The following is a 17871-nucleotide window of genomic DNA, read 5'->3' as shown; positions in this document are numbered from 1 at the left end:
GTGTTAGGAGAGAGATGGGTGAGGGGACCTGGAGAGGTAAGGGGCCTGGAAATGGCCCTGACAGAGAACTTGTGCTGACCGGGAGAAGGTGGCGCGGAAGGGCACCACAGGCATTCCACGGGCCATTCCTCCTCCTCCATGTGCACGCACATCCAACACACACCTTCCATGTGACTGCTTCTCAGCCACCACCTTCTGACCAAAGAGAACAGGAGCTCCAAGGAGAACCTGTACCCCTGCCCCAGCCACGCCTCCCTAAGAAGCAGTGTCTGGAGTTGGCTGTTTCCCACCTCCCCAACTGCATGTGCAGCCCAGTGGTAGGCAGGGCCTCTGGTGCAGTTCCCAAAATGTTCCTCGCCCTTTCTCCGTGGTCACCATTCATAACTCATGTTCGCTTTAATGAGTTACATGCTTATCAGCCACAGGCCATTACCGCCCTTACAGATGGGTCTGGGGGCGACATTCCTGGCCAACCCCTTGCTAGGAAGGACCAGATGATACCCAGGAAGCAAGTAGCTCTGGTTTTAACCTCGCAGGAAGCCTCTGCATCCTCCCTCATTTCAGCAGGGAAAAATCCTGTGGACTGGGCCCTACCTGGGGCATTTACAGGCTTCCAGCTGTATTCCATCCCTGGAAGCTGATACCTTTCTATAGAGTCCTTTTATGAGAGCTCAGTGGGAAGGTCTGTCAAGAAATTCAGGTTCTTGTACAGACAAATTCATGCAAATTTATATTATTTTCACAAAAACCAGAAGCCATGGGTAATCCAAAGACTTAAAGTCTAAAGATGGTGGCTTTTTAAACATGAACATTCCAAAAAAATCGTTCTTGTTTTGGGTTTGGCTAGATTCTCTTATTTGTCCCTTTTTGGCTTAAGTATCAGTTTCATTCTACTGAAATGATGGAGAGAGGGCCTAAGGCTACTAGGTAATTGAGCTAATGGTGCAGGGAAAATGGTTGAGAAAGGAAGCCTAGTTTTCAGAAGCCTGACACAGAGCTAGTTCACTGTTCTCTATTCCTTAACACATTAACCAGAGCCTCTTGGGTGTCAAGCAGGCACCCAGGAAGGCACAGGGAAGCATCAGCAACCAAGGTCGTCTCTGCCCTCTGTAACTGACATGTTGGTGCCGTCAGAATCTGAATTGGAACCTACCTGAAGGGCCCAGTGGAATAGCTCTTCTGGGGAGTGGAAGGCATCCTTGATCACAGAGCTTTGCTGTTGAATCCTGGAGTCCTGCAACATGGCGGTGCCTCCGTAGTTGGTGATCCTGATCACCTTTGACGGCTTGTTTTAGTGGAAAGAGCAAGGGACTAGAGGTCAGGAGACCCAGGACCCAGTCCTGAAGCTGCCAAGGTTAGATCTTGGCCTAACTTTCTGTTCATTGCCCCCAATTTGTCTGGCCTGTAAAATGAAGGGGGAGAGTTGCACAAACCTAAAACTATTCTGGTTTTGTTATACCCATTGTGCTGCCAGTAGGGGTGGGACTGCCCATTGCTGGCAAGGAACTGGGAACAGTAGCAAGCATGGTGAGTGCTGGGGAGCTGGTCGGGGGGTTCTCTCCTGTTCGAAGAAGCAGCTTTCACCATGGGCTTCATTATCTTGTCAGACGTGTTGTGAATTAGTTTCCACCAGGGACCCCTTTATCCCAAACAACAACACAAAATACACCCTAAGCCTCAGAGTAAAGTTGATGTGGGGCTATCCTTTGGCTATTGGGTCATCTGTGCTGCTCCCCACTCATTTCTGATTGGTTTGCAAACGTGTCTTTTGCCAGGGCAGGGCATAGTATGCACATAGGCATATTATGTGCCTAGGTTTCAGGCACTGCTTCTGTAAGGGAAAATGGGAGTAGCCTTCCTCCACCCTGATCCTTAGGAACGTTCCTCCGGCCCAGGGACAGCTTGCTCTTCTTACCAAACAGGTGAAGCCTGCAGTCCAAGGTGCCTGGAGCCAGAGGTCGGGGAGTATGCACAGCTGCTCCCCCCTGAGAAGGAGCAGCTTGCAAGGGGAGCCAGTGGAGGGAAAGGGGTACAACAGTTTTGGAATACATTCTGGATCTTGAAAAGGATCTTGTGATTTTGGCTGAGCTATGGTCACTTCCCTCGTAAAGGGCCCGCCCTATATCCTAAATTCTGGATCCCTCAAAGTCCAGCCACAGAATTTGCATGAAGCAAAAAGCCTAGTCAGTGAGAAAGGCAAGGGTCCAAGATGGGAGCAGTGCTGTGCTCTCATCACTGTCTTGCTTGGAGTGAAAATGTTCATGTGAGCACCCTGTCTTCAGGCAGTGTGCTCTCCCCTTATCCCAGCAGGGCTACTTTCCTCTTCACTCTGAGGGGAGCTTTAGCTGCTTTCAAAATGGAGCACGTTGCACTGGAGTTTCGTGCCCTCTTGTTAACCTGTCAGGAGCCACAGTCCCAGGCTCCATAAAACGGAATCGATGTCTCAGTATACATGACCCACGTTCCTAGCAATGTTCAGCCATTTGGGTTTGAAGAAAGCCGCATTAAAGCCAAGACCCCATTTGGAGCGAACTGCCTTGTTCTTTGCTGTGTGGAAGGTTCTGTCCCCACAGCTAAGCTCCAGTTCCTCCCCAAGCATCCTGGCCTCAGAAATCCTGGCTTCCCCAAGTTAGTGCTGTCTGACCTGAGCCAGGCCACCGCTTGGTGCCTCTGCAGGCCACTGTGCATGTTGATAATCGCCCAAAAGGATTAGTGAAGCTCCTGACCCTGGCAAGGCCGTAATGAACACTGAAGTGCACAGGCCAAGGGATGTAATTGAAAGGCATTTATTTTTGTGAAGACGCTATAAAATTACCATTTAAATATCCCATTCCCTTCTCTTGGCCTCCTCCTATCCCCCTATGGTATTGCTCCTCCTCTCCTCAAGGCCAGGCTTTTTGTGAAAGGCATTGGCTCACCTTTGTCAGCGTGGTCCCGATGCTCACTTCTGGGCTGCTGGAGAGGACTGAGAGATGTGTGATTTGGTAGGAAGGAGGTGTGTGTGGGGGGTTAGTGGGGAATCCCATTTCTTTGCATCACTGTGAGGGAGCTCCAGGCCCTGTCCCTGGAGAAATAATTGCTGCGCAGAAGTCACAGGCCATACTGGGCAGTTCTGGTACAAACCTGCCCTTAATAATAATAAAATAATAATAATAACTCCATTTGCATAGAACTGTCACTCGTTCCTGCCAGTCTGCTGTCCCTACCCTGGTTTTTTGCTGGCCCCAACCACCGGCCTTGTTGAGTACTGATGGGCCCTGAGCTCTTCTGTTTGCTTCTGGAGCTCTTCAGATGCTGCCCCCCTGAGAATACCCTAACTCTGGGGAGAGAGCAGCCAAAATCCCAATACAATGAAACTCCACACAATCTTGTTAGCAACAGTGACCCAGAAAATTTTGAGGTGTCCAATTTCACCAGAAGAGGCCCAGGGCTCCCTTTGGTCACATTTTCTACCCAGCCATTCTTGGGATTGCAACATCCATTTCTAGCTCCAGTTGAATTTTCTCCACCCAGACCCCAGAAATAAATGGATCCATGATGATAATTAAGAGAAGAGAAAAAAAAGATATTATTTTTGTTAGGACAAACCATCGTAGGTTTTTAGCAATGTGTATCTGTGTGTCCCTCACACCTTTTCCTATTCTACTTTTTTTCTTTTTTTTAAAATATTATGTACTATATTTTTAGTCTCAAACACACTATATATTATATATATTTAATTTTTTTATATATATAAATATAAATGTTTTAAAAAGTACCATGTTTTGTGTTGTTTAATGCATTAACGGCTAGTTACTTAAAAGCCTGCCTGACTCTGGGTGATAGTTCTGGTTTGGGGAAAAAACAGGTTTGGACTGAAATTGCAGAAACAGTGTTTGTGCCACCTCCAGGCCATGGGGCAAAAATGTATTCTCTAGTTTGCCACTTGTGCAGAACCCTGAGGCCAATTATGGCAGTTCAGGGACAAACAGCTGGAGGCCCCCTGCTATTGGAACACAGCATCCAAATGTTCTGTGCCAGATCACATTATGGGAATGGGAAAGGGGGAGACTTTTCAATCCGAGTTCCAGATCCCAAAGGAATTGGGACAGGTGTGTAAGAATGGCTGGTTTTGTTTATTTAAAATGCTGTGGTTTGGGTAAAAAGCAAAGTTACGAGGTCTCCAACCTTTTGAACTTGTAGTGAAGCAGAATGAAAAAACAGATGGTGCAGGAGTGCACACACACACAGGCCATCCTGCTGAGAAATCCTAAATTCCCTGAGTTGAGTTCCCATGGGTTTCACTTTGCTCATTTCTCAGGAGTGTTTGCAGATACCTGAAATTGTTTTCAGATAATGCTTTTTCAGATAATGTTTTGTTTTATTTTGTTTTGGACTTTTATTTTGTTTTGTTGTAGAGACTGTGTTGCCCAGGCTGGTCTCGAACTCCTGAGTTCAAGTAATCCACCCACCTCGGCCTCTGGAGTCGCTGGGATTACAGGTGTGATCCACTGCGCTTGGCCCATATAATGTTTTTTAAAGCTATAAATCATTAGAGAAATAGGGTTTATTGTTTTCTTCAGTTAACAACCAAGCAAACTCAAGACAGTTTACAGTAGCCTTTTTTGTACATAAGGGACACCCAACATAGAGAGGAAGACAGGATGTAAGAGCTGTCTGGATGAAAAAATACTTTCGAAATAATGCAACCCATTTCCAAGAGGGCTTGAAGTCACAGCACAGGAGCTGCAGCTGAGGGAGGGTGCAAGGTGCTGTGGGGCCTGGGGTTTGGAGGCATGTAGCCAGGACCAAGAACCTATAGGTAGCCCAAGGTGAATCCAACCTGGATGGGAATGAGAGGCCAAGGTACAGTTATATTTGGAGGCTGCATTGAGGTAAGTTGCACTGGCATAGGTAAAAATGGCATTGATAGAATACAAAAGCAAATAGGAAACAGTAGGGAAAAAAGAAAAAACCAGGACAGGAAGCAAAGTTGTGCAAATGTGGAGGCACAGGTGAATACTATCAGGCCAAGTGGTGCTGGGTGGGGTGCTTCCTATGTTATGTGTCCACCTGGGATACATTTATTCATCTCCACATCTCCAGACCCCAGCACAGGGCCAGCAGGTTCTTTGGGACAAGTCTTTGTAGGGCACTACATAAGGCTCCAAGGGCCTAAACCAAATCTCAGCCACAAGAAAGGCCACAGGACCTCGTCCCTGCATATTAGGCCTCTTCCTGTGATGGGAGCCCCAGCCCCTCTAAGTCACCTCCAGCCTGAGGATAAGTAATAATGACACAGCCCCTTTATCATCTGGCTTTGCAAAGTTGTAAAAGCCACCCCCTCATTGTGAGGCTTTGGCGTCACAACAGCAGCTATTGGCCTAGGCGTAAACACACTCCTGTGTGAGTTCAGATTTCTCCATGAGATAACCCCACATCTTTCACTTACTTCACAACCCTCCCCTGCACTTACCCTACATTTCAACACAGTTAAATGGAATTATGCCTTGTTTGTGGTATGCCCCTGAACTTTCCTCCCTCTGTGCTTTTGTCCAAGCTCTTTTCCCTGCCTGGAGTTCCTTTGCTTTCCCATTTCTAAGTTTTATTTATCTTCAAGGCCCAGCCCAAAGGCCATCTCCTCCAGGAAGCCTTGCCTGACTCATTACTCACCTTCTCTTCCTCCCTGGAAGTCTCGTGGGTTAGCTGTTATCTCACTGATCTCATCTCATTTATAGCCCTTCTGCTTTGATAACAGGATGTTGTGTGTGACACATTAGCACTTTTCTCCTAAAAGAAGGTCACTGAAAGGCGGAGAGCATGTATCATTTATTTTAGTATCCATCACCCAACAGAGTGCATGTAGTTTCTCAGCATGTGCTGGAGGAATGCAGGCATGGAGGGAAGGAAAGCGGGAGGGGAAGCAAACCCATAAACACAATACATAAAAGGAATTTAACCTAGAGTTCATGCTTGATAAAGTAGTGTAGCATGGTGATTAAAAGCATGGACGTTCGAGTCAGTCTACCAAGCCGATAGACATGACCAGTACTTATTGATATTGAATTCTCTCTTTCTGAGTTCCCTGGCTGTTAGACAAGGCCAAGCTGACTATAAACAGAAGTGGCATGTCACTTCCAGACCAAGGCATTTAATTGCTTGTGTGAGACCCTCCAGCATTGTCTTCCTCTGCCCTAGCGACAGGAGCCCATTTATTCCAAATGGTACGGCTTTGTCATAGTGGAATCTGTCTGGCTGGGTCCCTGAGCCCTTTAGCCAACCCATGGTGAATATGTAGTTTGAGGGAGAAATGAATTTTTGTTAAGATATTAAAATTTTATGGTTATTTGTTACTGCAACACAGTATATCCTATCCTGATTAGTACAGACAGTGCTAAAACCCTGCCTTCACCGTTTGCTCCTTGGGTAAGTTACTTTACCTCTCTGCATCTCTCTTTTCTCCTCTGTGAAGTGGACTAGTAATAGCTACTATCCCACGGAAAATGCTTAGTGGGAAAATTCCTAGCCAGTGAATACCCAGTAAAGGTGAGCTCTGTTAGCCTAGAGAAAGGGGAGTAGTGGGCATCTGTCACTTTCCCTCCTTTGCCTCTTCCTTAGAGACATCAGGAAAGATGTCTACATTTGCCCAAGGGGTATGGAAAGAACAAGGATTTTGGAATGAGAATATTTAGCTTAAAATCCCAGCAAAGCCTCCTGTAACTGCAGTGCATGGCAGGTCAGCACACCTTTCTGAGCTACCGTTTCTTTATATTTAAAATGGTGCAAAAACTCAATGAGATGAGATACACAAAAGCCTTTTGTAAATTGCCAAATGCTATTCAAATGTGAGTTGATTACTTTGGTCTATTAACTCTCTGAAGCATCTTACCCCCCAACCCCACGCGCCCCACTCTCTAGCATCCCACGCTACACACCTCGCTGCCACAAACACAACACGAATGCTGCTCTAGCAGTGACCTGATATTAGGAGAATGTGCCTATCCAGCTGGGTGGGATAGAGCCCATCTTGCCAGCCCCCAGGGTTCTAAAACCAAAAGACTGGCTCTTTGTAAAGCAGGAACCTGGGGGAGGAGAAAGATCACTTCATTGGCACTCACTTTCCCATTTCCTTTACTCATTGTAATTAGCTACACAGAGGCAACCTCCCGGGGAGAGCAGAGCCATCAGCTCCCCAGATTGAACCAGGGAGCTTTGTCTTTTTGTTCCTCTCCACATAATACTGCTCTCTTGGTGGTCGCTATGCAAACACATCCTGCATTCATTTGCAAACTGGGGAATATTTCATATTTTGAGGATCAGATTAATGTTCTACCTCCCCAAAAGAGACACTGGTTGGGACTTCTATTCGAAGAGTATCATGTCAGCACTTCTAGCAAAGGGTCTGGCTCCCAGAATCAGGTGGTCACCTGAGGGATGACTTTTTTTTCTCAGAGCCTCTATGATTCCCTCACTAAAACAGACCCCTAACAGTGGATAATCGGATCTCAAAAATTGAAGGCACCTCTGGGGTCATCTGGCCCTGTTATGGACCCAAAGCAGAAGCCCCAATTCAGCTTCAGAGACAAATGGGCTCTGCGTCAAGACCAACAGGGCACCAGAAAGCAGGGTGACTCTTTATGGGGTCCGGACTTTGGGATCTGAATGTTTGATTCCCCTGAGCTTCTGCAGGCACCAACTCTGTGCCTTTGGGGAAACCATTTGCCTTCTCTGGGCCTCGGTTGTCTCATCCATAAAAATCTTTCATTCGCCGGGCGCAGTGGCTCGCGCCTGTAATCCCAGCACTTTGGGAGGCCAAGGTGGGCTGATCACAAGGTCAGGAGATCGAGACCACCCTGGCTAACTCGGTGAAACCCCGTCTCTACTAAAAATATAAAAAATTAGCCGGGCGTGGTGGCGGACGCCTGTAGTCCCAGCTACTCAGGAGGCTGAGGCAGGAGAATGGTGTGAACCCGGGAAGCGGAGCTTGCAGTGAGCCGAGATCGCGCCACTGCACTCCAGCCTGGGCGACAGAGCGAGACTCCATCTCAAAAAAAAAAAAAAAAGTCTTTCATTCATGCAAAAAGTATTTATTGAACATTTTCCATGTGTCTGAAACTACACCAAAACTTGGGGATACAGGAGGAAACAAAACAACGTCCCTGCTTTCATGGGACTGCGCACCTAAAAGGAAGAAGCTGAGGCAAAATTAATACACATGGAAAGTTTATTTGGGTCAAGCTTGAGGATTGCAACCTGGGAGCATGGACTCAAGTTGCCCTGAATATACACTCCAATTAGCAGCAGTTACAGGTGGATTTTTAAAGGCAAAAAAAGCAGACTGGGAGTGGACTGCTACCAAGTTGTTTGTCAGGAATTCTTACTGGTTTACAGAAATAACATTGGTTAGTGATTGGCTATACATTGTTAAACTATGGGGAGTGGGTTATAGTGTTCTGTATGGCAGTATTAGGTTAATTTATAGCTCCTTGTGGCAAAAGTAAGCAGTTTCAAGAGATGAGTACATAGCTCAAAGGGAAGAGTGAGGCATGATTGTGATCTCTTTTAATGTGTCTCTGGGTCTGATAATTAAAAGGACTTGCATTCCTCAAATGAAAGTTCTTTTCTTTTCTCAGAACTTAAACACTGTAATGATGGGAGATAGACAATGAACAAACAAATGAATGTCAGAGAGGAGAGAGGAGAGACACAGGGCTGGGTAGAGTGGGACACTGGGAAGAGAGATGTGCTATTTTATGTTGGATGGTCAAAGAGTGTCCAGGATAAAAGAACAGTAGGCTGGGCTTATATCTGGGGAAAGAATATACTAGTCTGAGGGAACAGCACCTGCAAAGATCTTAGGCAGAAATTAGTTAGAGAGTCAATGGCCAGCAAGGAATGTGGCTGGGGGAACAGTACGAGCAGAGGGCGGTGAGAAATCCGGAGAGGGGTGAGATGCAACAGATCCTGTGGGAACTGCAGGCCATTGAAAGGGCTTTGAAAATTACTGTGAGATGAGAGGACGTAGTAAATCAAGCCATATGAACTGTTTTTGTAGGTCAAAAATGGGTGAACAGCAGCAATTTTATATGGTTCAACCTAATGCATGTAAACGTACAGTACTGTTGATTTATTATTACCACCTTTAAAAAACAAGCCTTTCTCTTATGTTGGCAGGATTAATTGAAAAGCATTTCTTCCTCCTATTGAGGCTGAGCAGGCCTCTTTATTATTTTTACCCAGTGGCTGTAGCTCTGCCTTCAGGACAGTGCTGTCTGGGTAGTCTGCCCCCTTCCCCTCCCTCTCCATGCAGTTCTTTTGATATTGAAATGTAGTTGTCATGATATCATGTCTCTTCTAAGAAGTTTCTTTTCTCAGTTAAATATTTCCGATTCTTCAAACCCGTTCTCTTAGGATATGTTGTTTTTCAGATTCTTCCCTTTGTGCTTACCCTTTCTTCTGGGTGAACTCTGAACACACATTAAGAAATTCAGCGTCTCCCACTTCAACCTACCAGTCTGAGGGACAGTTCCCCATCTCAGTCCATTAAGATCCTCTATGTTCCTTCACCTCCTAATCTTCAGTAAATACAGACACTGAATTCTGGCTTTTCCCCAGGAGGGAGTGGTGGCCCCTTTACCTCCCAAAGGTCCTGATACCCATCCCCTCCAATGAAGTAGGAATGGTGCCAGATTCTCAGGCAGAAATCCCGGGGAGATGAAATGAGAGGGGTTTCCAGGTCCAGCAGCTCAGCTATGGCCGTGCCAGGCACTGCAACCTAGATTCTCCAGGGGTATCCCAAGATACTTAATGTGCTCTATGTAGCGGGTCCACTGTTAATTTTTTAACAACATGGTCAGCATCACAATGACCCAGATCTTTTCTGCTCTCAGAATCTAGGTCTGTTTTCTCTTTGGTTTTTACATCAAAACATGAGTTCTAGTCTAAACTCCACTTATTAGCCATTTGACTTTGGACCAGTTACCGGAAATTTCTGGGTCTTAGCTTTCTTATCCATAAAATGAGAATAATGATACTACCCCACTAGCAGAAGGAGGAGCTAGCACAGTCAGGTACTGAGCGTGTAGCCCAAATCCTACCACTGCACAAGGCCTCTGTTGCTATCCCTAAGTCCAAGGGTCCATCAGCTCTCCCTCGACTCCTGCAGTGGCTAAGTGGTCTCTGCTTCCAGTCTTTGTGCCCCAGGGGTCTGTTCTCCACAGCAGAGCATTGGTAGCAGTCCCCTACCTATTGTTAGTTTCATTATCAATACTACAATTCATTCGATCTTGTCTTGGTCTGTTTGAACTGCTATAACAAAATACCAGAAGCCAGTTGTCTTATAAACAATAGAAATTACTTCTCACAGTTCTGGAAGCTGCAAAGTCCAGTGTCTCGTGAGGGCCCATTTCCTTGTTCATAGATGGCACCTTCTTGCTGTGTTCCCACATGGTGGATGGGACATGGCAGCTCTACAGGGCCACTTTTTCTGTTGTTGTTTGAGATGGAGTCTCGCTCTGTCACCAGGCTGGAGTGCGGTGGCACAATCTCAGCTCGCTGCAGCCTCTGCGTCCTGGGTTCAAGCGATTCTCCTGCCTCAGCCTCCCAAATAGCTGGGATTACAGGTGTGCACCACCATTCCCAGCTAATTTTTGTATTTTTAGTAGAGACAGGGTTTTACCATGTTGGCCAGGATGGTCTCAATCTCTTGACCTTGTGATCCACCCACCTTGGCCTCTCAAAGTGCTGAGATTACAGGCATCAGCCACCATGTATAGGGCCTCTTTTATAAGAGCACTAATCCTATTCACGAGGGCTCCAACCTCATGACCTATTCATCTCCCAAAAGGCCTCTCCTAATACCATCACCTTGGGGTTAGGATTTCAACATAGACACTTTGGGGGGACACAAGCATTCAAGCCATAGAAGACTTTAACAACAATAAAATGCAACCTTTTTGTATGACAACAACAGAGTAATCCTTTAAAAATGTAAATCACATCAAATCACTCCTCTGTTTCAGACTTTATGGTTTCCTATCCCACTTAGAATAAAATCCATACTTCTTTCATTTCCTACAAGCCCTGCCTTAGCTGGCTCCTGCCCACCTTCTCTCCATTCTTACTTTGCCACCTGCCATTCCAGCTTCACTGACCTTGCTGTCTGTGACACTCTATCATGGGATAAAATGCCAAACCCTCTTACGGAGATGCTCAGGTTGGGGGCTTGCAATAGGGCAAGAGTTAATATTTAATAAGTGAGCCAGGCACTTTCATATATGTGATTACATGCAATTTTCAGTATAATGGGCCTCTGAAGTTAGACCTTACAGGGAATTCCCCTGTCCTCCATCCCCAGTACCCAGTGAGCCAGCTAGAAGAAAAGCTCAGCAAATAAACCTAAGAGGCTTCCAGCCTCAGGGCCCCCGAAGCTCCAACTTTCTCCTCCTAATAACCTAAAGGGTTATGAACAGTCTCTTCACTTATTAAAACAATGTTTTTTGTAGACTGTCCCTTAGGTCTTGGCTACATGCCAAAAAAAAAAAAAAAAAAAAAAAAAAAGGCCTGAAATCCCAGATCCTCCTTTTAAAAGGACAGCGTACATAAAGGAAAACAGACCTCATTGCTCAAGAATCAGTCTGTTTCTGATGGGAGGACACAGACCCTCACTTCTGGGCACAGGTTCCTCTTGCATTTAAAATCTTCAGAGGGGGCCGGGCGCGGTGGCTCAAGCCTGTAATCCCAGCACTTTGGGAGGCCGAGACGGGTGGATCACGAGGTCAGGAGATCGAGACCATCCTGGCTAACACGGTGAAACCCCATCTCTACTAAAAAATACAAAAAAAAAAACTAGCCGGGCGAGGTGGCGGGCGCCTGTAGTCCCAGCTACTCAGGAGGCTGAGGCAGGAGAATGGCGTAAACCCAGGAGGTGGAGCTTGCAGTGAGCTGAGATCCAGCCACTGCACCCCAGCCTGGGCGACAGAGCAAGACTCCGTCTCAAAAAAAAAAAAAAAAAAAAAATCTTCAGAGGGGTAAAAGATCTTAAAGGCAAGTGTAGAACCACTGGGATTTTGGTGGATTGAGGAGAAAAAACAAAAACTAGTATTCAAGTTTAGGCCAATGGGCTGGTTAAGCATGTCTAATTCAGATATGTGGGGTCCATCAATAACACTGAAGCACTCTCAGGGTAGGGAAACACCTGCATGTCTTTTTATCTGCAAAAAGTTGGGGGTCTGAAATTTAAAGTAAAGGACTAGAATTGCATTTTTAAAAGGGAATTGGATCAATGATTTCTAATTTCTCTCTAAACACTAACAAGTAGGATTCCATGATTCTGATCTCTTTTAGGGATGTCAAAGTGGTGGCAACTAAGCCACTTGAATTTTCAGAAAAGTACAATTCCAAATGTTCTGCACCAATTTTCCCTTCAGAACTCAGTTTCTGTATCTACAGTGTTGATGGCAAATCAGTGGCAAGAGCAAGGATCTAGGTCTTTTGGCTCTAAGGCTTTCCCTCCACAGCTTGCTTTCTTCGTAACACGGATTAATCTGTTCTCACACTGCTATAAAGAAATGCCTGAGTCTGGGTCATTTATGAAGAAAAGAGATTTAATTGGCTCGCGGTTCTGCAGGCTAGCTTCTGCTCTGCTTCTGGGGAGGCCTCAGGAAACTTACAATCACAGCAGAAGGTGAAGGGGAAGCAGGTATGTCTTACACGGCTGGAGCAGGAGGAAGCAAGAGAGGGGAAAGTGCCACACACTTTTAAACAACCAGATCTCGTGAGAACTCACTATCATGAGAACAGCCCCCAGGGGGAAATCCACCCACACAATCCAATCACCTACCACCAGGTCACACTTCCAACAATGGGGATTACAATTCAACCTCAGGTTTGGGCAGCGACACAGATCCAAACTATATCATTTGGTACTGACTTTGTGCAATATCTCTGACTCTTTTTGAGCCTCCATAAATGTCATTTAAAAAGACAACAAGGCTCATTCTTGTTTTCTTTTTTTGAGACATGGTCTTGCTCTGTCATCCAGGCTGGAGTGCTGTGGCATGATCGTGGCTCACTGCAGCCTTGGCCCCCTGGGCTCAAGTGATCCTCCCACTTTAGCCTCCTGAGTACATGGGACTACAGGTATGTTCCACCATGCCTGGCTTGGCTCATTCTTATTTAAACACTCAAATCAGGCATTATCTCCTCACAGAAGGTCTGCGCCCCACCATGCCAAATTAAGTGTTCCTCCTTTGTCATCTCCTGGTGCCCCCTCCCTATGGTCTCATGTGCCTCTGTTATTGTTTTTATACCCAGCACAGCTTACTAAGTTATTGACAATTTAAAGAGGAATTGTAGTGCCAGCTGTCATCTACATCATGAAGTCATGCCCGTTTTTTAAAAACAAATCTTGGCTTGGTGCAGTGGCTCACACCTGTAATCCCAACACTTTGGGAGGCCGAGGTGGGCAGATCACTTGAGGTCAGCTGTTTAAGACCAGCCTGGACAACATGGTGAAACCCTGTCTCTACTAAAAATACAAAAATCAGCCCAGCATAGTGGCGTGCCTGTAATGCCAGCTACTGGGGAGGCTGTGGCAGGAGAATTGCTTGAAACTGGGAGGCAAAGTTTGCAGTGAGCTGAAATGGTGTCACTGCACTCCAGCCTGGGTGACAGAGTGAGACTTCATCTCCAAAAAAAAAAAATTTTCCTGTCCAAAAGAAAGAAGAAAATGCCCTACAGCTAAGGTCCAATCTCTCTCCTTCCCTCCACATCTAAGCTTTTGGAAAGCCATTGTCTTTATTTGCTCATTTCATTCTCTCCCTTCTCAACACAGTACAATCTGTCTTCTGTTCATCTCAACCTTCCCACAGAGACATTGTTCCAGTGGTCAAATCCAGTGGTCACTTTTCAGTTATTTTCTTCTGTTATGGAATTTTTAAACTTTTTTTTTTTTTTTTGAGATGGAGTCTGGCTCTGTCACCCAGGCTGGAGTGCAGTGTTATAATCTCAGCTCACTGTAACCTTCATCTCCCAGGTTCCAGTGATTCTCCTGCCTCAGCCTCCTGAGTAGCTGGGATTACAGGTGCATACCACCACACCCAGCTAATTTTTGTATTTTTAGTAGAGACAGGGTTTCACCATGTTGGCCAGGCTGGTCTCAAACTCCTGACCTCGTGATCCACCTGCCTTGGCCTCCCAAAGTGCTGGGATTACAGGTGTGAGCCACTGTGCCCAGCTACACAAATTTTATATCACAACTTTCATACAGATATAAAATGAACACATGTCAAAAACTGCATTTGATCCATTAATTAATGAGGATTCCAGTAACATATTTCAACTAACTTCAAAGGAAAATTCAAAGTACCACACTTATATAGGTCAACCAGGAATTTAGAAATGAATTTACAAATAGTCATAAAACTGGTTTATCCACAGGGCACTAATCAATTGCATTCCACTAGACACAACTAATTTGCATTTATTTGGGCAAAAATCATCTGCATTATTATCAGTTTCTCCAATTTACATAGTTGTAAAATAGCTCATAGACAATGTAAGGCAGAGATAACCCTGATGGGTAAATTAGACCGGACACTCAGTAATCTTTTTTGGTCCATTTTAAAGTCTTTCCTGACAATTTTTCCTGACATTTCCTTGACCTATCTTCAGCATTTCACACTAATTACCATTCCTTGAAACTCCTCTTTTGCTCTGTAGTGTCACCTCAGATTCCCCCCTCACCTCTCTATCTATCCTTAGCAGAAGTGGACTCCTCTTCTTCTGTCTGTCTCTCTCTCTCTCTTTTTTTTTTTTTTGAGATAGATTTTCACTGTTGTTTCCCAGGCTGGAGTGCAATGGCATGATCTCATCTCAGCTCACTGCAACCTCTGCTCCCAGGTTCAAGAGATTCTCCTGTCTCAGCCTCCTGAGTAGCTGGGATTACAGGCATGTGCCACCATGCCCAGCTAATTTTTGTATTTTTAGTAGAGATGGGGTTTCACCATGTTGGTCACACTGGTCTTGAACTCCTAACCTCAAGTGATCCAACTGCTTCGGCCTCCCAAAGTGCTGAGATTACAGGTGTGAGCCACCATGCCCAGCCAGTCTTTCTCTTAAATATAAATATTTTCTAGTGTTTTATCCTGGGCTCTCTCTCCTTGTACTCACACTTTTGAGGGTAATCTCATCTATTTTTTGTCTTCAAACCACCAAAATCATGCTGAAAACTCTTAAACTTCTATCTCCAGCACAGCTTCCTTCTGAGCTTAGAACCACATTTAATTTTTTATATCCCTGCAGTACCTCGAAACAACATATCTTACCTACAAAACACACATTTTCTTCCTGGGGTGGTAAGACCTTTTACCCAGGTCCTTTTTTTTTTTAGAGGCAGGGTCTTGTTCTGTCACCGAAGCTGGAGTGCAGTGGCCATTACAGCTCATGGCAGCCTCAAGTGAGCTCATGGCAGCCTCAAGTGATCCTCTAACCTCAGCCTCCTGAGTAGCTGAGACTATAGGCATGAGCCACATGCTTGGCTAATTTTTTTTTTTTTTTTTTTTGTAGAGACAGGTCATGTTGCCCAGATTGGGTGTTAAACTCCTGGTCTCAAACGATTCTCCTACCTCAGCTTCCCAAAGTGTTGGGATTACAGGTGTGAGTTACCATGTCCACATGTCCTTAATCTAAACTCTTCACAGCCAGGCTTATTTCTTTCTCCTTCCTCACTCCTCATGTCCAATCAGTCACCTTCTGGTACATGCCTTCTGTCTTCTCACTCACCCTTCAGCCTGACTGCTTCTCTCCATTTCTACTATGCCTGCCTTGGTTCAGACTTTCCTCACTTCTCGTCTGGATTAATACCAGAACCTCCTATCTGATCTGTCTTCAGTCTGACCCCATGTAATCCATCCTTGACTCTGCTGCTTCTGAAATAATCCTTCTAAAATGCAAATCTGATATGATATTCTCATCTCTGAAATCATTCCATGGCTCTCTGTCAAGGTCGGGATAAAATTAAGCCCACTGGCAAGTTGGTTGAAGGCCTCCTTAAACTGACCTCAGTACCCCTTTCTGTGGCCTCACCTCTTGTTGAATCCCTTCATAGGGTTTTAGGAGGTCACCTGAGTCTACTTAACAGTTCTCCATGATGTGGGCCATGCCATTTCTTGCCTTTCTCAGCTCCTTGGAATGGATCCTCGAAACACTTTTATCTACCCCCATTTATCTCTTCCTGACTCATGGTCATCCTACAGAACTATATCAGGCTTCACCTCCTCCCAGATTTCCTTCTCTCCTGCTCCTGTCTGGATTGTGGGCTTGTCCTAGGTGCTACCCCATCCTTGCACTCGAGTCACACACAAGTTTGTGGCTGTTGGCTTATCTCAGGAACAGCTGTGGTCCCTTGCTTTTCTCTTTCTATGCACTTAGCATGCTGGGTTGTCACTGTCTACTTGCCTGGCTTCCTTATGAGAGTAGGAGCTCCTTGAAGGCAGGCACTGGACTCAATATATACTCCTCTCTGCCCTCTTCAATGTTCTCCTTCTACACAGTTCCTGAGAATGTCTAAATCCCCTGAGGAGGCTTCATCCAAAGACCCTCAACCGTATACAGCATCTTAGGGGAGAACAGGAATTGCAAGAAGGGTATAATAGTAGGTGGAGGAGACAAACCTGTGATAGGTTGGTGATTCGAGACTCTAGGTTCTTCTTTTAAAACTCATTCATTCATGCATTCGGTACTGGACACCGTGCTAAGTCTCTGAGGTATGGCGATAAGTAAATCATGGTTTCTGTCCTTTAGGAATGTGTAGTCCAATAGCAGAGACGTAACTGTATGCAAATAACTCTAAACGTGATGTCATTGCTAAATACTAGGAGTCTGAACAAAGTACTACCTTAGCAGGAAGAGGAAGCGATTACTTCTGACTGCCGAATTCAAAGTGAGACTGTAACCTCCGAGAAGGATGAGAAGGGCAGCCGGCTTTCTCTCATGAAGAAAGCCATCCCGGGCAAAGGCACCGAGCGCTTGGTGTGGTTCTCCTGGGATAAGCCTACAGGCACAAACTTGTGCAGGGATGGGGGCACCGGGAAGCAGCCCGGTGTTCCAAGCCTTTTGAGATTATCCGAACCTGCGCGCCGCCGGCTCCGCAGGGGGCTCGGCCGGCGCGGGCGGGGCGTGGGGGCGGGAGGCTCTGCCTGCCCGGTGGTGGCTGCGGCCTCCTCCGCGCTGCTCTCCACGCCTGGTTTATTATGCACGAGGCAGGCAATTTGCCTTCCTCCCGGGGGACCCATCTCGGAGACAAGAAGGTAGTTTGTTCTCTGTAATGGCTTCTGCTGGAGTGTGGCGGGGCCCAGGCGCGAGCCGGGGCGCGGCCGGGGCGCGGGTAGCGAAGGATGCACCCGGCGCCCCCCGGCGGCAGCCCGGAGCCCGAGGTCGGTGCGGGAGGAGCGCAGACTCCGCGGGCCGAGCCCTCCCCTGCCCTCCTCTGCCTTCCTCTGCCCTCCTCTGCCCTCCTCTGCCCTCCTCTGCCCTCCTCTGCCCTCCTCTGCCCTCCTCTGCTCCTCCGTAACTCCTGAGCCGTGGCCCGCCTTTCTGCCGCCTCCACGTCTCTACTCTTCCTTTCTGCCCCCACTGTTTGCATCTTAAGGGTTGTCCTTTGTTTCTGCCATTTCCCCTGTCTTTTAGCTTCATATTCGTTGGGTGCCCCCATCCCTTCCCCCGCATCACTCTCTCCTTAGTGCTGGGGACCTGGGGATGAGGAAGGAGGCAGGAGGGATACAGAGATGACTGAAATAGGCATCTCTTCCTTCACGGAACTCAGGCTGGCGGAAACTTAGCTGGCTCCCTGCCTGTCCTAGGCCATCTCTCCTTTTCCTTCTGGTCTCCTCA

At 46.5% G+C, this 17871-nt stretch overlaps 1 protein-coding gene across 1 annotated transcript; it reads left to right on the top strand.

Annotated features, from left to right (window-relative positions):
- Positions 1-14: 14 nt before the first annotated feature.
- Positions 15-727, top strand: LOC102144577 (uncharacterized). The gene is given in 3 exon segments (XM_015455192.4): positions 15-456; positions 459-481; positions 483-727. Coding segments are annotated over 3 exon segments (624 nt in total). The 3' UTR covers positions 642-727.
- The last annotated feature ends 17144 nt before the right edge of the window (positions 728-17871 follow it).

Source organism: Macaca fascicularis, chromosome 1, assembly GCF_037993035.2.
Source record: "Macaca fascicularis isolate 582-1 chromosome 1, T2T-MFA8v1.1".
Taxonomy (NCBI): domain Eukaryota; kingdom Metazoa; phylum Chordata; class Mammalia; order Primates; family Cercopithecidae; genus Macaca; species Macaca fascicularis.
The sequence above is the reverse complement of the archived record's forward strand: the minus strand, read 5'-3'. Positions and strand labels throughout refer to the sequence as shown.